General features: G+C 55.2%; 1 protein-coding gene across 1 annotated transcript in view; it reads left to right on the forward strand.

Moving 5' to 3' along the window:
* Nucleotides 1-20,644, forward strand: part of HS6ST1 (heparan sulfate 6-O-sulfotransferase 1) — a 41,666-nt gene extending 21,022 nt beyond the window's left edge. Inside the window, exon 2 of the mRNA XM_072788687.1 lies at nucleotides 17,127-20,644. Coding sequence (XP_072644788.1) covers nucleotides 17,127-17,835 — 709 coding nt within the window. The 3' untranslated portion in view covers nucleotides 17,836-20,644. The remainder of the gene's footprint in view (nucleotides 1-17,126) is intronic.
* The last annotated feature ends 2,899 nt before the right edge of the window (nucleotides 20,645-23,543 follow it).

Below are 23,543 nucleotides of genomic sequence, written 5' to 3' on the forward strand. Positions count from 1 at the left end.
GTCTTTGAAGACAAAGTAAAACCTTTACCTTGTCTACTTTATCAGGTTAGGAGAATTCTCTTCTATTGCTACTTTCTCCTGAGAGTCTTATCAGGAATAGGTGTTTAATTTTAGCAAATGTTTCTTACACATTTGTTGAGATCCATGATCTGTTGGGATGATAAATCTCATTTATGAATTTTTTCACATGAACCCGTCCATGAATCCCTGGGGTAATCTAACTTGGTCCTAGTATGGTATTCTCCATGGGTTTTGCTGGATAGGATCTGTTAAGATTTTGTGTAGGCTTTTTATATCTGCACTGTAAATGAAAAGGGCTCTAATTTTCCTGTCTTCTCACATGTTTGTCTCATTTTGGTGCTGGGGTAATGGCCTCTTAGAATGGGTTTTGGGGTGGGGGGGTTGCCCTACTTTCCTGTTGTCTAGAATCATTTGCATAAAGATAGATAATCTGTTATTTAAAAATGTAGTAGAGGGACACCTGGGTGGCTCAGCGGTTGAGCGTCTGCCTTCAGCTCAGGGCATGAATCTGGAGTCCTGGGATCAAGTGTCGCATCAGGCTCCCTGCATGGAGCCTGCTTCTCCCTCTGCCTGTGTCTCTACTTCTCTCTCTCTCTCATATGAATATATAAAAATCTTTTTAAAATTAAAAAAAAAAATAAAAATCTTACCTGGTGTTCTCCTGGGAGGAGTTCCCCTCCCCAGCATACCTTTTTATTTTGAAAAACAAACCTACAGAGTAATAAAGCCTTAGACCTTACAACCAGACACACTTGGTTGTTCCTGTTCTGATGTTTGGACAGCGTGCTTGCAAGCTCTACTGCTCTACATACTGGTGTGTATCTGTGTGTGTGTGTACCTACGGGTACACACAGAGATGTACTTATATGTACTTGTCCCCTTTTTTTCTTCTTTTTGGCAGAATGATTTAAAAGTAAGCTGCAGATATTTCTCAATCCTCGACTACTCATAGGATTTTTAACTACTGTTTTGATTTTGTTGTTGTTAAGGTGATAGGGCATATTCTTTTATATTTGATTAATGGCTTTTCTCTCTCTCTTTTGCATGTTCACCTGGTGCCTCCATCCACGGTTGGTGAGAGCAGGTGAGTCCATTCTGGCTGTTCATTTTCTAGAGGCTTTCTCTCTTTCCCTCATGGCTGGGTCCGCAGCCCTAGAATACACTACCTACCCAGGCCACACAGCTACTAAGTGGCAGAGCCCTTGGCAAGCTGAAAGACCCTGCACTTGGTGTCCCTAGGCGCCTTGCTCGGCTCCTCTCAGGGATGCTGCATCCGGGGCTGCCCAGTGGTGTGGATGCCCCAGGAGGTAGGAGACTTTGGCAGAGGAAGCTCTCCTGAGCCTGAGTTTGCCCATCTACAGAGGGGGCCTAATAGTGGCACCTACCCTAGAGGTTGCAGGAACAAAGCCAATGAGCGCGTGTGAGGCCCCACTCCTCACACCAAGCATCAGTCTCTCTTTTCCCACCCCACAGGAGCACTTGATGGAGGGATCCTTGTTCTGGACAACTTGGTATCCCCAAGGCCCAGGATTCAGGGTCGCTGCTGAGGTGGCAGCTCCCCCAGCCTGTCAGCCGGAGCTGGCCCCTGTCCCTGGGAGAGCAGAGCGGGCTCAGCAGGGACCACAGGGTGGGAGAATGTGGGACACTGTAGTTCATTTGGGCATCAGATGGCTCTAGAGCATGCCGTTCAGGCTCTGAACTTCTCTGCCTGGGAAAAATAGTTTCCATTCAGAGACCACACAAAGCCGTCGCTCCTGGCACACTGTGTGCTTGTGCAGGTGATGTGTGCCCCTGGAAGAGGGAGAATCAGCCCCCTGCTGTCCAGAGCCTCTGTGGGACCAGACACCAGCTCTGAGGTTGGTAGGTTGAGCCCTAAGAGAGTCCCAGTGGTCCTCAGGCCAGCTCTGGCTCTCCCAACCCCCAGAAAAGCAGACAGCTGATGGTCTCATGGCTTTGGAGCCATCCTAGGAGTTGCTGGGGAGTCACTGAGAAAAATCAGATGATATCAGGTGCATAAAAGGCTTTTAATCTTTGTGTGTTGTTTGTTGTGTAATGCATGCCTAGTTACATAAAACTGGAAATATATGAGAAAAATTAGAAGCAGAAGAAAAAGCTGCCCAAGGCACCAGGCTCTGGGGTAATCCCCCTTTGCACCTGGCCCCTCTTACGTTCCTGTCCCATCTTTCAACTGTACCCAGGTTATGTGTTTTCCAGAATGGCATCCTGTTGTGACATGAGCTCCGATGTGCTTTTGCTCCTTATGCACATACTGGTGCTCCCATGTCACTTTAGAGTCCCCAGAAGGGCCGTGTGTCCCGGTTGCCATGGAGTTGCTGGGCTCAGGTATCATGCCGTGTATCAACCCGTGAGCTCGAGTTAAGACCAGGCTGTTGGTAGCCTGGCAGGGACAGTTCCGTGAGCTGTACCATGCTGCATGGGCCTTCCACGCTCGCTCTTAGCTATAAGATACATCTTGGCTTCTGGAGAGTCAGAAGCCGCCCTTGCCTCGCGAATGGTAGGAGCAGATCAACCTGGCATATATGCTATACACCGACCTTGCCTACTGCCTCATTCGTGGGCCCTGTCCTCTTCCTCCTTGGGTCAGGGGGTCATAGCAGGTCTGCAGGTACAGGCTGTGAGGATCTGAGGAAGGAGCCTCAACAAAGGTCTGGAAACTGAAAGCAAGCAAGAGTCCTTTGTGGGGATTCAAGCTGATGACAGGCAAAGGCCATGGCTCTGGAGGCGGGTCTTGGGCTGAGTCAGCAAGCACACGGCCCCGCCCAGGGAAGGAGTAGGGCACAGTCGCTTTCCCTTTACCCCAAGGTGTGAGTGTGTGTGTGTTTAGGCAGAAGTATTACCTCCTGGTGTCAGAAGCCAGAAAGTGCCGAGCAGGCAGGCATGATGTACGAACGGGCAGCCCGGTGGGGTCTGGAGGCCTAGCTGAGTCCACCTGCTGATCAGTACCCACTTAGCTGGAGCAATGCAAGGGAGTAGCAGGAGGGAGCTTGGTAGAGTCAGAAGGCAAGAGGAGACATAAGGAGGTCCTCACACCTGGAACAGAGCCCCGCTTGTGCTGTTGGGGCAAGAGTCCCGGGCTGGGGCTGACCCGGCCACAGTTGGCCTGAGGACAGCAGGCAGTCTCCCACCATGCCATCAGCCAATCCTTTGCTCATTGGAGAAGACGTCTCCAGAAAGGCCCGTGCTTGGGTTGGAGGAGAGCAGCCTCAGGCCTAACCTCAGTGGGAAGATGAGCCCTTACCTTGGGCAGGGCTTCCAGGACAGTTCCATGCCAGGAGGGGTGCCTGTGGACCTGGTATCCCAGCCCTCACTGTCAAACCCTTGGGAGCCTCCGTGTTGGTGCTGTCATGAGGATGGCTCCCCAGCGAAAGGCTGGCTGGGGTCTCATGCACCTGTGCTATACACAGTGGCGCATCTTCCTGCACATACCTGAGTAGTGCAGACGTGTCCAGGGAAAGTAGTCTTACCCAGTGGAGTGGGTGGAGCCCCCCAGCACTAGGTCCTAGATGTGTCCCCTCAGGTGCTCTTACAGGGAAGGGTGGGGGTCACCCCTGGTGACCTGGTCAAGAATGAAGAGTGATTAGCACACAGGCTGGAGCTGAGAGGGCCCCTCCTGGCACCCCAGCTGAGGCTTAGGACCTTCCCCCAGTCTGTGCCAGCTGAGGCATGAGGGGGCAGCCACTGCAGACCCCTGTAGAGCATGTTGGCCTGACGGTTAAGTCACCCACTGCCCCACCCGTCTCCCAGGGACCTTGTGAGGGTCTGGTGGGATCATAAAGGTTAGGGGCCTTGGAGAAAAAGCTTGGGCTTCCCCAGACGTGGAGCCCTACTCCCTGGTCAGCTGCCCCAAGGAAGAAGGGGAGGGCCCCAGGTTCCTGGGATGTGCTGCGCTGGGGTCCAGCAGGGGCTTGGCACCTGCCTGGCCAGCACCTCACACTCTGTGCCACAGAGCCCGGGGGCTGAGGCTGTCCATCCGCTCTGTTTTCCTAACACTTTGCTAGCCTCCTTTGTAAATGGAGGAAGTGTTTTCTCTGCCACAGATGTTGTCAGGGAGGAGGGAGCTATTGAGGCATTTCCTAAGCCTAAACTAATCGACTTGGTTTTTGTCACATCTTCTCAACAACTTGGAATTTAAACAGACAGAAATCGTATGTTTCACACTGCTTAATAACAATGTCCTTTCCTTATTGAATTCACAAGCTCCCCTCTGCATCCGTGCTCTGCTCTCCCCTATCCCACCTCCCCTTCCTCCTCTGGGGATTTATCGGGAATGCTGCTCCTCCCTGTCCTTCAGATGGCAGCTCAGACCCCGACTCGGAATTAGACACACACCCCTTCTGCTCCTGGCACTGGCCACATTTCTAGGCCTTCTAGGTGCTGCAGGAGGGCAGAACTGTGCACTCCTGTATACAGTAGGTGCTCCTTTGAAGGAGAGAAGAATGAGCCAGACTGAGGGTGCCATGGAGCCCAGGACGGGGTGCTGAGCCCTGAGGCAGAGTCGTGAGGTCACCAGGCTCACATCTCCTTGCAGCCACCTGCCCGGGGCTAGAAGTTCCTCATCATCCTGGCTGTAAGGCTCTATTATAGACAGCCTTCCACTGGGTCGTTGCAGGAGCCTGGGAGGTCCAGGAGGTGGCAGGTCAGGCTCAGAAGGATCATCGCTCTACCCAGGCCTCCTGGTAGGGGAGAAAATTGGCAGAGTCTGATCCTGGAGGGAACCCTCCGTGAGGGTGCTTCAGATCAGATTGACAGGGTGCAGAGAGCTCCACCTCACCCCAGTCTCACCTTTACATTCCCAGCCCCCTGACCTGGAAGGCTCCCTGGGGGTCCCCTGACCAGGAAGTCTCCCAGCATGTCTCTGCTCCCACAAGGGAGGGGTTGGGGTTCTCAGCTCCCAGTACCATTCCCTATGGGGAACAGGGCCTTGCCCTGAGCTGCAGCAGGCAGCCCGTACCAGAAAAGGAGCCAGTGCATGAATCTACAGTCAAGAGGATGCCCGGGGAGGTTCCTTCTGCTGCCAGGGCTTCCTGGAAGGACCCCCCTCGGGTTCCATGGTCCTTAGTCAGACATTCCCGTCCCCAACCCTGGCCTGCTGGGTAACACAAGAACTCTTGCTCATATTCCCATTCATTCTAACAATTCCTCCTAACAGTAAGGGCCCAGCACCAGGCTAACGTGTGCAAACCAGCCCCTGAGGTACGGGGGTAGGGGGGCACTGTGTGGGGAGCCACACCATCACCCCCCTATACACCTTGCCTGTCCTCAAGACCATGGAGCCCAGAGTCCCTGAAAGTTGGTGAGGGCAGCGTCAGAGAGGCCTGTCTGGAGCTGTGAGCCCGCGTGGCTCATGTGCCCTGGGTACACTCCCATCTCTAGCCAGGCCCTCTTCCTCCTTTGGGTGGGGGCTTCTGGGGGCTAGACGGTGTGACAGCAGTGGGGAAGGGGTGGAGACTCAGGGCAGCCCTGCTCTCACTCCCACCACTCCTTGCCTCTGCCCTGTGTCAGTCAAGCCTGCCACCCATGCATCCTGTAGCCCAAAGGGACGGGTGTCCACCCATGGCTTCCCAGCAGGGGACAGGAATACTATTAAGTGTGCAAGCCTGGCTCTATGCCTATGGCAGTGGCAGTGGCCATCTGCCCTTAGGAAGAGCTAGAGCGCCCATCCAGAAGGCCGCTCAGGATCCCACAGCAAGGTACTGGCTGGGCTGGACCAAGGTCCAGGGCTTCTGCTGTGCCTCCTCCCTGTGACCAGTGCCCCAAGGAAGCTATGTCAGGAGGACCGTCACTGTGGCTGTGTGGTGTTCCCGCCCCATGTTGGTGTATCCTAGCTGCTGGTCTGGGTATGTATTTTCCTTTACAAAGATCACTCTGACTCCTTTTTTTTTTTTTTTTTTTTTAAGATTTATTTATTTATTTATGAGAGAGAGAGAGAGAGGCAGAGACACAGGCAGAGGGAGAAGCAGGCTCCATGCTGGGAGCCTGACGCGCGACTCGATCCCGAGACTCCAGGATCGCGCCCTGGGCCAAAGGCAGGTGCTAAACTGCTGAGCCACCCAGGGATCCCCGATCACTCTGACTCTTAACAAGCTCACTTTACTTTAAAGGAAATAGGTTAGAAATTGTGTTCAGAGTTTACTTTAAAAAATACCACTGCTCCTGGCTGTGGTTTGGTGAGTGGTCAGCAGGTGGTTGGGGTCCAGCCTTGCCAGGCAACATTTCCATGCCTTCTGGGGGCTGGGGCTCTGGGGAAAGCAGCTCTCATCAGACACCACTGCTAGCTTTCCTGCTGGCTTTGCTGTTTAACGTCTCTGGACCGAGTCTTCTCCTCTATAAAGTAGGAATGCTTCCATCCACAGGATGCCTGCGAGTGTCCAGGATGACTGGAGTAAAGCACTGAGGTTCACCAAATTAATTACTTCATTCCTGAGACCCTGACACCTCAGGCCCCATCCCAGGAGCTTACCCTCCCATCATGCACAGGTCCTTATGCATTGGCTCTGAATGGGTAGATTAGGTTTAGAGACCAAAAGAGGGTAGCCATTTATTCCCCTCCCTTTGAAAGGGAGCCCAGTATAGGCAGCCCAGGATGGTGGTGCAGCCCCGAGGTGCATGGAGAACACAGATTCTGTCTCTCAGTCCTACCAGCCCCAGAGAGTAGGACTTCAAGCCTCTTGATCCAAGATAACTGCTGGTGCTCTGCGCTTACATCTACATTCCAGCCAGCAGGAGAATGGGGGAAGAAAGTGTCTCTAGGCACTTCCTGGTGGCCAGACTGAGTCACACAGCCACACCTGCCTATAAAACATTTCCTGGGCTGCTTCCTCCTTGGGGACTTCCATGCTGTTTCCTAAGCCTGAGGAGTCACTTGAGGGCCCATGGGAGTGCTGTTCCCTGTAGCCTGACTCCCTTCTCACTAGAGGAATGTAGCTCACTGGGTGAGCCAAGGAGGCCTCCTCACTTTGCTGGAAGTTGGGGAGGCAGGGAGCCCAGTCACGAGGCTGGCCAGTCCAGGCCTACACTCACGCAGCCCCTGACCCCAGCGGCTCTATGGGCACATTACTAAGAAGGGACAGCCTTATGCAGGCATTTTCTACAATGCCTCTGGAGAGGGGGTTCCCCAGCCTACCACTGCCAGCTCAGCACTTGATGATTTAGGTTTTTCCTACAGGTGCCGGGGGGGGGGGGGGGGGGGGGGGGGTGCTGCTCTTGCAGCCCTGGTATGCTGCAGGGAGGGAAGTCCTGGCTGGAACCAGTGCAGAATCTATTCACTCCATCAGTTTGCTCTTGTACTGCCTAGGAGCTGGCCCATCTCCTATCCATCTTCCCCCTCCCCGTGCCAGCACTGAGAGGACTTCTCCCTCCCCACCCCCCACTCTGCTCTCTCTCCCCTCGGCCTGCACTGCTCACCAGCCAGGCCCTGTTAATGATGCACATGAGGATTCTGGTTCAGAGAGGAGAGATGACCCAGCTCACAGCCAGCCAAGTGCTCCCCCTGGGGAGCTGCACCTTCAGGCCTCTTCCTGTCACAGGGAGGAGGAGGCAGCCAGCCCCACGGAGGGCAGTCTTAGGGAATCAGAGCTAAAATCAGACTTGTATTTTTTTAAGGTGGTGAATCTCCCATCTGGATTCCGTGCTGGGTCATTTTACTACATGAACTGCATTCCCCAGAGCTGCCCTTTATGAGGTCAGCAGGCCAGCGAGAACAAGAGGACTGGGCTGCTGTGTGCTGTCTGGCCGTAGGTCCTGGGGCCACCAGCACCTGGCCTAGCGTCAGCAGCAAGCATCCTGATGGGGCTCAGCTCAGCGAGCTAACCAGAGCAGGTCAGGCCATGGCTCCCAGCTCTGACCACCCCTGAAGGTTGTCACTTCCTTCCTGTAACATGGACGTAGGCCTCAGTGAGGGAGCTAGCTGCCCTGCCCTGCAGTGCCCCACAGGCCCTGGCATCAGAGCAAGAGTGAGTAGACAGGGCCCCCAGCACACCAGCCCCTGCTAGCCCCTGAGCAAGGGCTGGAGTACTGTGGTCAGCTCCCACCCACCCAGGCAAGTTCTCCTGAGTCCTCCCTCTGAATTCCCAGTACTTTTTAGGATATGGTTTTAAAGCGATAACCATCCAGATCCTGGCCTCACGATGTGGCCTCTGTCCTCATGAGGGAAGATTCCTGGCCCTGGGAGGCTAAAGTACATCGTTGGGGTGGAAGGAGGCATGGGTATCCCTCACAGTTTCTGTGGCCTCTCTGGGGACCCTCCTCAGGACAAATTAGAGGGGAGGAAGTAGCTGGTCCTCCAGGGCCTCTTGTGACCTGTGGCATTAATTTTCTTCCAGTGACTGAGTATCCAAAAGTAATACAGCAGTATGTGTTTTTTATTAAAGACTTTGTAATTCTGGCTGTAATGACAGTGTCCTCACCCACAGTGAAGGAGTTCCAACTCCATTGGCACTGGTTAGAAAAATCTGCCTTTATTTCAGGGTGTCAGTTCAGAGACTGGTGAGTTGGACCCTTGTTCACAAAATTCCTGCCGTGGGAGCCTGCAGCCCAGGGCAGAGGTGAGCTGCAGTTTGCCATCCAGAGATGCCAGCCAGCTGGCATTTTGTCACGGAGGATGAGCAGCGTAAAGCTGTCCCTTTGCTGGGTACCCCAGCACCCCATACCAGACACCAGAGATGTTTTTATAATCCCTGTTCCTAAAAAAAAAAAGAAAAAGAAAAGAAAAAAAATCCCTGTTCCTCTATTTCAGTTATTTAGACAGTGCACAGGCATCATAGACAAAACAGAAATGTGTAAAAATGTCAAAGTAACCCATTTGGGCATATGGGTGTTCCCTAGACTTTCACCGTTGCTGTAAGTTTGAAAATGCTTATAATAAAATGTTAAGAATCCGTAATCTCAGCATCCTGAGGCAGCCACTCAGTCGTCCGCCTCCCTGCTGGCTGCTGACCTGCTGCATGTCCCTATGCAGAGTCTCTGCTGCAGCCCAGTCCGCTGCAGGTGTTTGCCCATCGCTCGCTGCCGGGTCTCCCAAGTGGGCTAACATGCAGCCAGCATTCTGTGGTGGCCTCGCCACATCCCAGCCCTTCCTGGCATAGGGTGGGCTCCTGGAAGCTGATGCCCGGATGGCCCCTCAGCCAGCCACGGGACCTCATGTGTTCACCCAGCATGGGGCTGCCTGTGGCCTGAGCCAGGTGTAAAGCCTGGTTTCTGGTCAGAGCCCTGGGCTGCTGGGGATGGGGTCAGGGGTGGGTGGGCTCAGGCATGGGGTTCAGATCAAACCCACGCTCCCCGGGGCACAGTGAGGAAAATGAAGCCTCTTCTGGCCACTGGTATGACCTTCAGGAAGGGATGGTCACTTAAGGCAGCAGTGTTCACATAAAAACAGTTTGAGCTCTACAGAGTCACAGTTGTGGGCTGACTTGCCTGCAGGCAGGTGGCAGGAGGGAGAAGGCTCTTGAGGACAGTGAGAAGGTGCCGTTTCGCTGATCTGAGCACCGAGCAGAGCAGGAGCCACATCTTGGCTATCACCCACTTGCCCCCCACCCCCTCCTCCAGGAAGGCACCCAATTTACTGCACCTTTCAGAATTCATTGTCAACAAAGCAGGGCTCCCAGACCAGGGGTGAGTTGTCCCACAAAAACTTAGAATTAAAACTTTAGAGCTGGCCACTGCCTGGAGCAAGGTCTTCCGTGGCATGCTAAAGCAGTGCGTACGAGAATGTCGGCGCTGCTAAGCTCACAGAAGGCATTAAACCCAGCATGATCAAATGTAAGAATGCATGCCACAGGCGACAAATCCCGTGAGCCGGCAGGAGTTACTGCAGCCCAGGTGAACCACAGTGACTTCACAGCACAATTTCTTTGAAGTCCCATGTTTTATCTTTGAAATCCATGTGAATATTGCCCTCTGTGCCATTCATTACCCATCTGAGCTTGTTTTCCTATAAAATGAACAAAACCCCTCTTGGTCTGGGCCTACCTGCACCTGGAGCCTCCACTGCCCCCTCTCGGGTCATCATGGGCTGTGCCCCTATCACCTCCGAGAAGCCTGCCCCGTTTGGGAGTAGTGCCCTCAGGCCTCCCCCTGACTGTTAACCCCCACTGTCCTTGTGGGTCCCATCCCACCCTTCCCAGAGCACTTGGACACTGAATAGCTGAGAGCCACACCCTGCCTCTAAGCCTGGGACTCATCCTCTGCGAGAAAGGGCAGAAATGCCTGCCCCCTGGGCTGTGCCTAGCATGCTTTGAGCCTTGCTAACTGTGGCTGCTGTCACTGTTATGAGGGTTCTGGGGGCATTGCCAGTTTGTCTCCTTCCCCATGTACGGATAAGTGGTGGGGAGCACTCCATATGGAAGGCTTCAGAGAGAAAGGTATGGGCAGGGCCTCCCCATCACCCTTCCGGTTCCAGTGTACCCTGTTTGGGGGTGACAGTGCTGTCAGCCCTCTCCCTAGCCATAGGCAGGACAGTCTGGGCTGGGACATGCTCTGGGCAACTTTCTGGGCCTGTCCCCCAGCATAGCAGGCAGTTGTGCTCCACAGAGATCTCTCCCATAGGTCAAGATACCATGGTCACCCACATAGGCCAGGACATGGTTTAGGGCTATGCTCAGAGAAGGTGCCAGAAGCTTGCTGCTCCAAAAGAGCATAACTTGCCAACCAAGTTACTAGAGTCCCTGCATTGGGATTGGCAGCATCGAAGGGGAGCCCCAAGAGTGGAGCTGACCTTGCTTGTACCCCAAGGTCTCCTGGGTGGGAAGCCAACCACCACACGGTTGCTCCAGCTTGGGAGAAGTTGTGGTTCCTTCCAGAGAGGCCACAGAGCAGCCAGTTCACTAATGCATGGTTAGCTTACAAGCCAAAGGCAGCCCCTACTGGCCTGGAAAACTGGCCCCACTCACCATCCCCGAAGGTGACATCCCGAGGGGTCCTCCACAGACCTCGCCCTACTGACCGCAGTGATGTTAGCAAGTAGAAAGGTTGGAAGTGGGGGGTTGTTGCAGACCAAGGGAGCATGGGAGCAAAGGTAGAGGGGACTGGTGCACTTTGGGGAACCGAGGTTCCTGATTGGACAGGAATGCTAGTTCACCTGCAGGGCCTGCTAGGTTTTGTTGGCACAAAACTTTTTGGAACTATTATTTATTACGAAGTGTTTTGTAAAAGTAAAAGAATTTGCATAATGTACGTAGGAGGTAAAACGAAAGTAAACCCCTACATCCCCATTGCCTGCCTCAAGAAGGAGGACGTGATGGTTGCCACAGAAGCCTCCATGAGCTTATGCCATATCCCAGCATCACTCCCACCCCATGGAGGGCCAAAGCCAGTTTCTGCCTTGAATTTTTGTGTGTATCACCTCATCATCTTTTTTTTTTTTAAGATTTTATTTATTCATGAGAGTCACACAGAGGGAAGCAGAGACACAGGCAGAGGGAGAAGCAGGCTCCATGCAGGGAGCCTGACGTGGAACTTGATCCCAGGACTCCAGGATCAGGCCCTGGGCTGAAGGCAGGTGCTCAACCACTGAGCCAACCAGGCATCCCATCACCTGTTTTTTAAAAAATAATTTCAACATCTGTGTGTGTATCATTGAATAGTACTTTCTTTGTATTTATATTTGGAAACTATAAACAGTAGCATCATACTCCATTAAATTTTCTTAATTTGCTTTTTCTCTGCAACATTTTAGTCACCAAATTGACCCAAGTTATAACTATAGTTTGTTCGTTTTTATTGCTGAGCAGTATTCTACTGGAAGAGTAAACCACTGTTTATGTACACATGCCACCGAGGCAGACGTTGGGGCTGTCACCAACAATGCCTGCATCCTCCAGCGTACGTGGACAGGGTAGCCCTGGGGTCAAGGGTATGTGTGTGCCTTCAGCTTCCCAGTGAAGACATTCCCTAACAACTGTCCCCAACTCCTGTCCCATAAGCCGTTGATGGAAGTTGGCATGGCCTCACTTCTGTTCTGCCTGTCTAGTGGGTATCACATTGTGGCTCAGTGTGCTATTTCCTCAATGACTAATGAAGGGGAGCATCTTTCCATATGCTTTTTTGACCAATTTCCTCATTGTTATATTTTTATAAAAATGAAACTAAATGTTTTCATTAAAATAGTCTATATACAGGCTTCAAGACAGGGAGTTCCAGGAGACTTATAGTAAAAACCAACGGATCTGCTTTTCCTTTCCATCCTCTCCAAATTATCACTTGCAGCTCTTTTCAGTATTCTTCATGTACTTACTTCCATATTTCTAAATAATTTATAGTGCTATTTATTGATTTAAACATTATCTGTTTGCTTTCTGTTTTGGTAGATGAAGATTAAATGTTCTTAAGCCCTCGTAACAGCCTTCTCCATACCCCACCCATCCTCCAAGTAGAGTAAAAAGCTCAAGTTTTTATTAAATCCGTAGTCCTTGTTTACATTATGCTACCTCTAAAAGCATTGTTTACTTCCTGAGCCTAGTAGAATGCTTTATTTTGTCTTTTTATAACACTTCTTGTTTTTCCTGGAATTAATGATAGCCCCCCCCCTTTTTTTTTACTTGTTTTCTGTCATCATAGATGTAATTTTTTCAAGTGATTCCAAAGATCTCCTATGCACCTACCATTCATTTTTCCACAAGTGCTCTGTTGCATCAGGTAGTCTGTCCATGCCCCTGTCTTCCTGGAACCCCTGTTCCTCTGCTTCTGGGAGGACCAGCAGTCTGTCTCCTGGGTCGGAGCTCCTGTCTCCCATGCTAAATTTTTTGTTGTCATTGTTTACTAGATAAGATACCTAGTCCGATACCTTTCTAAAACAGGATATATGGAAAGTAAGTGTCCTGAGTCTTCGCGTACCTAAAATGCCTCTAGTCTCCCCTCACATCTGCTTGATAGTTTTGTGGGGTCTGACATGTATGTCGCTGGTCACTTTCCCTCAGCATTTTGAAGCCGTGTTCCTTTGACTTTTAGCATATGGTATTGCTACAGAGAAATTGAGTCCCGTTCTGACAACCAGCCCTCTTTATATATTCTGTTCTGTCCAGGTGCTGCATGGGTCATTTCTTTAGTCCTGGGTCTGGTCCCCACATTCAGTTGCTGGGCAAGTGGGGAGCCTTTTCAGACTAAATGGATTATATACTCCAATTCTCATTATTTCTTCATCTCTTCCCCTCTGCTTCCCCACTCCCCTCTTTCTGGAAACCTTGTTGGTTGGCACTTGGATCACCTGAAAGAACAGATCCTGCTGAAGAGTGATGGGCAGAAACCCCCTGTTTTATGAGGGACCCCAGATGTCAGTGCAGGAAGAACTTTGCTCTGGGACAGAGACCCTCTAGTTTTCCATGCGGTGGGGCTGGGGCAGGGACTAGATTAGCCTGGTGGCAGCTGTATTGGCACTGGAGGGCTGGTGCTGGGGATACCACTGAGGGTACAGACTGTTTTGGCCCCTGCCCAGGTCCTCATATCCCTGCATCATGAACCCCTTGACACTCACAGGATGTATATTAAGTCACATGTTGGGCAGGAAGCTGCCTGATACAGGGGGTGGTCCGTCATGTGGGGGATTCTTCTGCTCCACACCACACCTTGCCTCTGGACAATGCCCTCATCCCCTCTTTCATCAGACAGTAAACCAGAACATAAACAGTCAGTGTCTGGCGGTGTGGATAATGGGCAGAGAGGGCGGAGTGAGGGAGATGGGAGCAGGGCTCCTGGGCAGAGCGTGGCCAGGGTACAGGCCTGCTGTATCATGGCAGCAGTGACAGTGAGGGCCAGGGTGGGCAAGGTGAAGGTGGGTATCATGCTCATGAGTCTGATGTCAGGCCGACAGACTACGGGTGTGTGTGCCTACCAGGGCTCCCACATTGTCCACACGAGTTGGGTAGTGGCCTGGGGCTGCTAGCCCCTTGAGCAGGTTCCACAGTCTGCCTGAGCCCTTCTCCCCATAGGCCGTGTTTGAGGGACAGGATGGGGGAGAGAAGGACATTGCCCAGGGCATGGCCGTGTCCTGCACAGAGAAGGTGCCACATATTCCATCCTGATGTCCTTCCCAGTCACCCTGGCAGGGGTAAGCCCCTGCTCCTGTGCAACTGGGCCAGCATCCAGGGATGCAGTGAGGAGAGAAGTCACTCTGCTTAACACCCATGTGATGCATAGGGTGCTGCGGGGTCAGCGTGAGCCCCGGGGGCTCAGGAGGACTCAGCTCAGCCTTCACCAGAGAGCACAAAGAGGAAGCTCCAAGGACCAGAAGACTCCCCTGTGTCTTCTGGAACCTGCCAGATACACCAGCAACCCTGGGCTTAAGGCCCTCAAACCCCCGGCATCTCGGCCATAGTCCTCCTAGCTGCCTAACCAGGCAGAGAGCAGCTGTACTGTGGACTTTGAGGAAGAAGCTTGAATTCCTCCTGCCTCAAGACTTGCTGTGGGACTCTGGGCCAGTCACGTACCCTCTTGGGCTGTGAGCAGAGGGACTTGAAAAGCAGGTGGGCCTGCCTCCATTGGCAGGACTCCCATCAGTCCCGGCTGTCCAGATGGCAGCTGTAGGTCACAGGGAACCGTCACCTCTCTGGCCTACATTAGTGCGTTAGGAGGGACTCCCATCCACCCGGCCTCCCCAGGACCTCTAGGTGCCAGCAGTGGGAGGGATGATGGCCCTGTTCCTGTTACAGGGACCCGCGGGAGGGTCTGGGAGCCGCAGTCTCTGCCAGACCTACGCCCATAGTGGGACGGGGCCAGTGCTGATGCAGGACGACAGCCTGAAGACCAGGGGGTACACCTGGGGAGGGTCCCCGCGCCCTTCGTGCACAGTGGGTTCTTGCCCTCAGAGCTTACCCTGAGGCCATGTTCAACTCCAGCTGGCCTTGGCTGGCACCAAGTAGACCAGCTTGTCAGTTGATACTTCAGATGGCTTTTCTGAATGGGAGGAACTCCTAGGCTGCCCCATGTCCTTGTGGATGACGAGGGGCCCACAGCAGTGGAGGGGATCCAGGTGAGCCTCAGCCTCCCTGTAGGACCTGTGGGCACAGGCAGGGCCCAGTGGGGCGGGGCTGCGGACACTTGCACAGAGGCCTGCACTTGTTCATATGCATGTTTCTGGGTGTGTCCTTGTGCTTACTGCTTTGGGTCTACCTGTCTTGGCCTCTTCAGAAGCACTTGACATGGTCAAGTGGTTGGTCATGGTTTTCTATTTCATTCCTAGGAGGTTGACCCTTGAATGAACTGAGCTTTCTCGTCCTGGCCACAATTAGTGGCTTTCTCACTGCAGAGGAGAGCCCTTGAGGAGAGGCCAGCCGCCCCACCCCGTGCTAAAGCCACTGGGAGCCTCCAGGCAACTGCCTAACTCCTCAGGCTTGGTTTCCTCCACTGGGGGCTGCAGGTGCCACAGGAGGTGACCTCCCTGGGGAGTCACGCTGGCCCTGCTGAGCACACACACGGGAGCCAGCTTCCTTCCTGCCTGCCCCCTCCCCTGTGGGAGGCTATGGTCACTGAGCTAGCGCTGTGCAGAGGCCGAAGGAGGCACCGTGTCTGCAGCACAAGGCTTCCCTGGGGGGCGGCACTGCCTGAGGTCTGGAGGATGAGCTGCGTCAGCTCATGAAGCAGAGGGAAGAGAACACAGCTTGTGCCAAGGCCCTGAAGTTTCTCCCCCGGAGACAGTGAGGCGGTTTAAGGAGGTCCACTGGTCACAGGGCCTGAGGGGGTGCAGGTGGCCCCTTGTGCATCTTCCAAGGGCAGTAGGAGCCACCAAAGTGTGTTTTGCAGGAGCTGGGGGTTGGATGTGGGATACAGGGCTACCCCCACCGCAGGAGCTTGAATGAGCTACCTGCAGAGGCCAGAGACCAGTGGTCCGTGCTTGGCTGGGGCACAGTACCTGGGAAGGGCACTTCCAGAGCGAACGAGGACCTGAGGGGGAGATTGGAGCAGAACCCAGGCGGCACAGAGGAGTTGGCAGCTGGGATGCCTGCCCTGCTCTCTACTCCCTGCTGTGAAACGGGTCCCTGACCCCCACTGCCCAGGTGCCCTCCACCATCTGCCTTGCCCAACTGCCCCCACCCCCAGGGCATAGTACGAGCCAATAGGAGCCACAGGGGATGTCAGGGGGCCACCTGCTGCCCTGTTTCTTCCTCAGTTATCTGCACAGAAGGACCAGTCTTTCCCTCTGCTGCCCCCCTACACACAACGGAGCCTTTGGCTGGCTGCCCCTTGCCCTTGGGCTCTGCTTGAGAGATCCCAGGACCCCCAGCGGAGTACATGCTCCTCCTTCAGCCTGGGGTAACCTGCGGTGGTGTATGGGTCCCATTAGGCTCCTGCCACCTGCCCAGGTTCTCCTCAGCCTGGGACTCATCCCACCAGGCACAGGCAGCTGTTCAGCCAGCCCTGGAGGAGAGGCTTCCCAGAATAACCTCTCTGGGGTTGACCCCACACACCAGGCCTGTCTGTCACACAGGGAGTCATTTCTCCTGTGGTATGGATGCTCCTCGCTTCCAGCACAAAGTGGCATTTTGAGGGATCCCTGCCTTCCTGAGGTGGAAGCAGTTCCTGGGAAACAAATTATGAATTATGGGTCTCCTGGGCGTCCTGGGTTGGGTGGTCTACACTGGTGCGGGGGTGAACTGGGCCTGCAGGAGGCCCTGACCAGGCTTGGACATGCAGCCTGGGGCTGTAAGTGACTTCTGCCGAGTGGCCCTGTGACTCTAGCCCACTGGTTCCAGGTGGCATAGGCTCAGGGGCACCCTCTCCACCCCACCACAGGGCAGAGACGAGTTGTCCCTCCTGAGGAGGGAGCAGACTGGAAAGCAGCCATGGGGTTCAGGGGAAGCCCCTGGAGAAGACCCTAGACCAGGCTTCAGGAGGCACTGAAGTCAGGCACATCTGGACACCATGGTGGTCACATGTGGCAGACACAGTGGTGGCCAAGGGCCCTTTCACATCCCTGGGTGATGTCCTGGGTTTCTCATTCAGAAGTGGCTGTTTGGAGAACTACCCTAGTGGTTGGTATTAGAGGTACCTGTGGTCCCCCAGAGTATACCCAAAGCCATCCAATTTGGGGCTCCCGCCCCATAATGATCCCCAGATTTCCGGCCTCTTACCTTACCACTGTCCCCATCTCATTACAGGAAGTTCTACTACATCACCCTGCTTCGAGACCCTGTGTCCCGCTACCTGAGCGAGTGGCGGCATGTGCAGCGGGGTGCCACGTGGAAGACATCGCTGCACATGTGTGACGGGCGCACGCCCACACCCGAGGAGCTGCCTCCCTGCTATGAGGGCACAGACTGGTCGGGCTGCACACTGCAGGAGTTCATGGACTGCCCCTACAACCTGGCCAACAACCGCCAGGTGCGCATGCTGGCCGACCTGAGCCTGGTGGGCTGCTACAACCTGTCCTTCATCCCCGAGGGCAAGCGGGCGCAGCTGCTGCTGGAGAGCGCCAAGAAGAACCTGCGGGGCATGGCCTTCTTTGGCCTCACGGAGTTCCAGCGCAAGACGCAGTACCTGTTCGAGCGGACGTTCAACCTCAAGTTCATCCGGCCTTTCATGCAGTACAACAGCACACGGGCGGGCGGTGTGGAGGTGGACGAGGACACTATCCGGCGCATCGAGGAGCTCAATGACCTGGACATGCAGCTTTACGACTACGCCAAGGACCTCTTCCAGCAGCGCTACCAGTACAAGCGACAGCTGGAGCGCCGGGAGCAGCGCCTCAAGAGCCGGGAGGAGCGCCTGCTGCACCGCGCCAAGGAGGCCCTGCCACGAGAGGACGCCGACGAGCCGGGCCGTGTGCCCACCGAGGACTACATGAGCCACATCATCGAGAAGTGGTAGTGGTGGCCGGCAGGGAGGGAGGTACCTCGGGGGTGGGGGGCATCAGATGGACCCACCGGAGCTCTGGTGGGAAGAGGGGCCCAGGTGCACTCGCCGGAGGGGAGATGCGTGCTGCTCGAGGCTGAGGAAGTGAGGCACGGTGGCCGGCGGGGCCAGTTCTCATGGTTCCCCGCAGACTGGGGACTGAGGAATCAATCGGTGCAACCCCCCAGGCCACAGGAGAGTGTGCTTAAGGGACACCCTGGGCAGGCCTGAGGGGAACAGGGGCAGGTGGTGTCCCTGCCTCCATGGCCTCCTTCCTCGCCATGGCCCAAGGTCTGAAGACAAGAAAAAGCAGAGTGGAGACCAGACTCGCCCTGCCAGGAGCACGTCCTACACCCACTGTGCACACCTATCTGCTCTCTCCCCACCGCTGGCCGGCAGCAGCCCGACACCAGCTCCAGGCACCTTCCCAGGCTCAGGCCACCTGGGTGGTCCCTGGGCCTCTGGTGGCCCCGATGCTCCTGGGCCTGAGTGAAGCCCCTTCCCTGGGCGCACAGGCAGCCCCTTGAGATGTCCTCAGGCATGGAGCTCTAGCTTACCCATCTTCAACGGCCAGGGCCCACCTCACCTAAAGCTGAGAAGATTCTAGTCCTGCTCTTGGGAAGCTCATCCTCTCTCTGGCCCAGGGTCAAAACACGCAGTCTGGCTTCATGCTTTGGGTCAGGAGATCAAAGCACACCTTGTGGGATCCCTCCCCCCATGTCCCATAGCCCTCAGGCTGAGGAGGGCTGCAGGGAGATGGGCCCACATGCACCTCTGTGGACAGCGTGCATCCCAGGAGTACAAAGGCTGTGACCAGGGATGTGGCCACCTATGTCTAAACACCCCTCCCCCTGCCAGCTAGCCTTTGGGGTGACCACCTAGCCAGACCAGCTTAGACAGGAAGAGAGTTTCCTCTGCCCGATTTACCTTTCTGACCCTCTCAGATTTGTTAGACCAGCACTGGCCCCAGGCTCATCACTTCGACATTTATTCAGGGGTCATACCCCACCGTTCCCACAACCCCACATGCAAAAGTACAATCAAGCCTCCATTGGCTAGAAAACGGCAGACCACCTGCTGCCCATGAACCGTATGTTGGGGCCACGGTGATTCTGTAGGGCTGGAAAAGGGGACTCAGCCTTTCAGATTCTCAACTAGAGTTGGAAGAAATGGCTCTCAGTGGCTCCCTACTCCCCAGATACACAGCCCTTCTCACCCCAGGTTTTCCCTGCATTTCCTTTTGCCCACCCCCTGGCCACAGCCAGTCAGGCCCCGTTCCTGGCAGCCCTGCAGATTGGAGAAGCCATGTTCCATTCTGTTACAGATACTACCCCCATGCCTGACTCCTCTTGTGCTCCATGGGCCAGGCCACTGTCTCTGGGGGTGCTCTCCCCACAGGAGGCCCAAGACCTGGGGTGTAGGGAGCAAAATATGAGCCTCACACCCAAGGTGGCTGAGTGGCCTTGGCCTGTCTCCTAGAGAGGACCCACGTGTGCCTGCAGGCACCTGGGCAGTGAAGGTGACAGCCGCAGCCTCATGGGCAGTTTCTACCAGGCACCCTCCTCCCTGCCCCAGGTTCTCTTCAGCCATCGCAGCTGTTCCCCTACAGGTTGGGGAAGCCAGGAACCTTCCATAGCACAGGAAATCCTAAAGTGTCTAGTGAGGTGGCTACCCAGGAGGAGGTAGGCTTTCGTCTTTGCCTGCCTGCCACAGGGATGGTGTGTACTTCCTGCTTCCGACCCCAGCCACTGCATCTTGTAGTCCAAGGGCAGTGGTGAGCAGGCGGGGATGGGCACTGCGCCTGCCCAGCCCCAGACCACCCCCCACAGAGGATGCGTTGTGCTGAGCAGGCAAGCATCCAGGTGACCTAGTGGTTCTTTCAAGGGGTCCCCCTGGGGGGATGTGTTCTGACACCCGTCTTTTGAAATAGGCCTGCTGCAGGGAGGAGGGTGGGACATGTTCGTGAGAACTCTGTCTTGCACAAGCACGTAAGTTGCTGGGGCTTGCTGCAGCCTCCACCAGGAGGGTGTCCCTTCCAGGCACTCATGCAGAGCTCAGCCCGGTTCTGCCTGAGTCCCTGGGCACCTGGCCCTCCTCGAGGTGGGCTTCCTGTGTGTGTGCAGGCTTGAGTGTAGGATCTGTTTTGTACATATTAGAATGTTTTAACTTATGATCCGTTGTCCCAGCTCACACGGAAACACGGGTCTCTCCTTGGTTTCTTTGCTGCATCTGGAAAGCAGTCCGATCTGGGGCCAGGACCTAGGTCCAGGTGCCCAGAGATAGCGCCAGGTGCCAGTACACCTAGGCCCCTCAAGCCTCCAGTCCACTTCCGCTCAGGCTGCCTGTGTTGAGGTGAAGGTTCCCCACGCCTGGAGCATCTTCTCCGACGTTGCCACCTGCTGGGGCTCCACTGAAGGGACGCCCTGCCTGGGGGCTCTATCTGGGGCTGAGAGGACAGAGGCAACACGGTGGGCCCACAGCCCACTCCCTACACAGACCTGCAATGTCCCCTCCTGGAGGAGGAACCAGGGACAGCAGAACTGTCCGAGCAATGAGTCTGTGACCTTTTTTGGGGAACTGGAAGCGTTTAACTTGAACCCAGGGGCGTTTAAAGCTTTATTTATTTATAGCTTCTTATAAAAAAAAAAAGTGTTGAGAAGAAAATCTTTTGGTTATTCATACAAGACAAACGAGTTGGTGATGGAAAAGCAAGTCATAATCATCTAATTGTTTTTGTCTAGGTCAAGAATGAATGTTAGCAGATGAAATAAACCCTTGACAAGGAGTGCAGGTGTGCTGTGGTCTGTAGTGACAGCCAGCCGCCCCACGCGGTGTGGCCGGACCTTCGTGGTCTGATTCTCAAAATGAGCATCCTGGCATGGAGGTGGAGGCCGAGGCAGGGGCTTCCCTCCGGTGCAGGCAGCCCAGGAGGAGAGGTGTTCACACGCTTTCTCGCTTGAGGCTCTGTGCAAGTCAGAGCTGCACCTGTCGTCCCCACAGAGCACGGGTTAGCGATGATTCATTGCGGCGCTTGGCAACAGGACCCCAGCTCAGACTCCGGCTGAGAAAGGCAGACACCGTGTGCTTCTCGGTGACCTCTTTCTTCTCAACTTTTAATCTGGAAAGATCGCAAACAAGGCAAAAGAATAGCTCATGGATCCTCATCACCCCCTAGCCTAGATTTGCCTGGATTCACATTGCGTCCTGTTTCCTTGTCGCACAGGCACACTTGCTCTCTGTCCACACATGTACACACTGGGGACACACACGCGTACACCTCCACACGTCACTCAGGCATGCTTTTCTCTGAAACATTCGAAAATGCGGCACAGTCCCCAGAATCCCAGTCTCATCGGCATGTAGCTCCTAAGAAGGACATTCTGCTACGAAACCCAATGCCATTATCGTGTCCCGACCTGTGACGGAGATCCCAGCTCACGGACAGTCGGGTCCCCACTTCCCGGTTCTCCCCCAAGGTCTTGAGGACGAATTGTGAGCCGAGGGCCGAGGGCCGGGAGCGCCCGCCGTCTTCCTCCCTCTCCTTCCACGCAGTGGAGCCCCGGCCCGCCCCGCCAGCCGCTCCCTTGTCGGCCCGGTTGGCTCTTACAATGTCTGCATAATTCTGTTCTCTCACGAGCAGGTCCTGTTAAACATTTGGTCACAAATGCCAAATGTGGCCACGGACCTGATGGAGTCCAGTGCTCGGATGAGACTGGGAGGGGGAGCCCTTGCTTCCCTTCTGGGCCGTAATCCGACCACAGGGAAATGGCCCTGTCCCACTCAGAGCAGGAAGCTGGCTGTTGCTGCACGGCTGTGGGGCCCGGGGCCAGGCCACCAACTCTGCACCTGCACGAGGGGCCCGGGAGACCCAGCGGGCTGAGTCGGAAGTCACTGAGTCAGGGACTTCACACGCAAGACTGGAAAAGCTAGTTGAAGCTTGTGGTTCAGACCGCAGGCCTTCCTCTCCCTCCCAGATTGTGGACCCGGATCCTCCTACTATGTTCTGAGAGGAAGAGCCGGGCAGCTGAGGCTTCTCTGCTGCAGAGAGGAGCCCCCCAACAACTGAGGGGCGGAGCAGAAACCCAGGAGAGGGGGCTCATCGCAGGTCCCACAGCAGTCCAAGGGGCTCACGCTGGGTGCGGAGCCTCAAGGATTCTCTCCTTCTGCTCCTCTCCCCCAGCACTGCTGGCTCTCCATCTCAAAAAATAAATACAAATAAAGTTGGAGGCCCCCTTCAGCCTTCCTGAGCTCCAGGCCCGGAGGCTCCTGAGTTCTGCCCAGCCCCTCACTCCCTTCCTACTCCCAGCAGTAGCCTCCCCTGTGTCAGCCAAGGGGTGGACACTGTCCCCCCACAGTGGGCCCTGCCCCTCACCCACCGCTAGGCAAACCCAAGCCTAATGGAGCTCCTCTGATATGCGGGTCTGGCCCAGCCCCCCTCCCCATCCAGCCCACTGCTGCCCCCCTGCTGTCCCCTCTTCATACCCAACATTCTAGGGGACCAACAGCTGCCGCTTCCTAGGACGGGCCTGCTACTAACTTGCTTCCCCTGGATCTTGACCCCAAAATCTGGCAGCCACTTGTCCTCACTTAGTGCTCTGTGTGGTTCCAGTTCTCTCTTCCCAGAGCAAAGTACTCCCTACTCACCCCACCTGGGCAGAGTCCCCTTTCCGCTGCCACAGGAAAGAGCCTGTCCTCTGCCTTCCATGCTCCCAGCCCAGAGCACACAGGTTCCCCAGAGGCCAAAGGCCAACCCCAGGGGGATGGCAGCCCACAGCCCCCTCCCGGGAGTACATGCCTGGTCTCGGGGATCTCCAAGCCTGGGAGGACTCCAAAGGAAGCTGTGTGCATCGATGTCGTGGGGACCCTTTGCCCCTCATCCCCTTCTGGCTGGCCAGCCCCCTCCCCACAAGCTTTTGCCCCAGTGCACTGGGGTGGGCACCCGGCCTCCTTAACAAGGCCTAGCTTGAAGGGCTTCACCTCCATATCCCAGGAGACCACCTGCTATGAGATGCTGGTCTTGGGTCCTCTCCCCGCTGCAGCAACAGGGAAATCTCTCAGGAGTTCAGCTTGTGGTCAGATCAGGCTTTGGATTCCAACTAGACCTCCACCTGCTATCTCTAAAATGGGCAAGTTCCGGAGGAGGAGGAGGAGCCAGACCCGGGCAGGGCGCATCACATCGCAGCCTAGGCCTTCATGTCCAGCTCCAGCTCTGACCCCGAACAAGCCTCTGGGGAGGGCACACAGACTCCTGACCCTTCCCATCACCAGCTCTGTCACCCTCCACACTGTCCATCATGGAGCAAAGCCAATGGGCACACTTTTCCCTTTCTTTTCCTCAAAGGACCATGACAATTTCTCAGACCCCCTGCCCCCCGGCCCCATCCATCCCACCTGGTCAGTGCCATCTGGTTTCCTGCTCCTAGAGGTTAGGTGGGTCACCTTCTCTGGCTGCTGGACCCTCCTGCCCCCCCCCCCCCACCTGCGGGACCTTCCACCTCCACCGATCCCCAGTCCTGGGGCCCTCTTGGCTGTGCTCTGGGTGCGCCAGGTGGGACTGGGCTCTCAGGCAGGCCCAGGGGAGGAATTTACATGGCACTGCCCAGACTTGCCCCAAAACAGGCCTTTTGTAAAGAAACTGCTCACAGCTGCACTTCAAGTCTCCATTCCCCTGACGTGGGTTTAAT

This window comes from Canis lupus, chromosome 20 (genome assembly GCF_048164855.1).
Source record: "Canis lupus baileyi chromosome 20, mCanLup2.hap1, whole genome shotgun sequence".
NCBI lineage: Eukaryota > Metazoa > Chordata > Mammalia > Carnivora > Canidae > Canis > Canis lupus.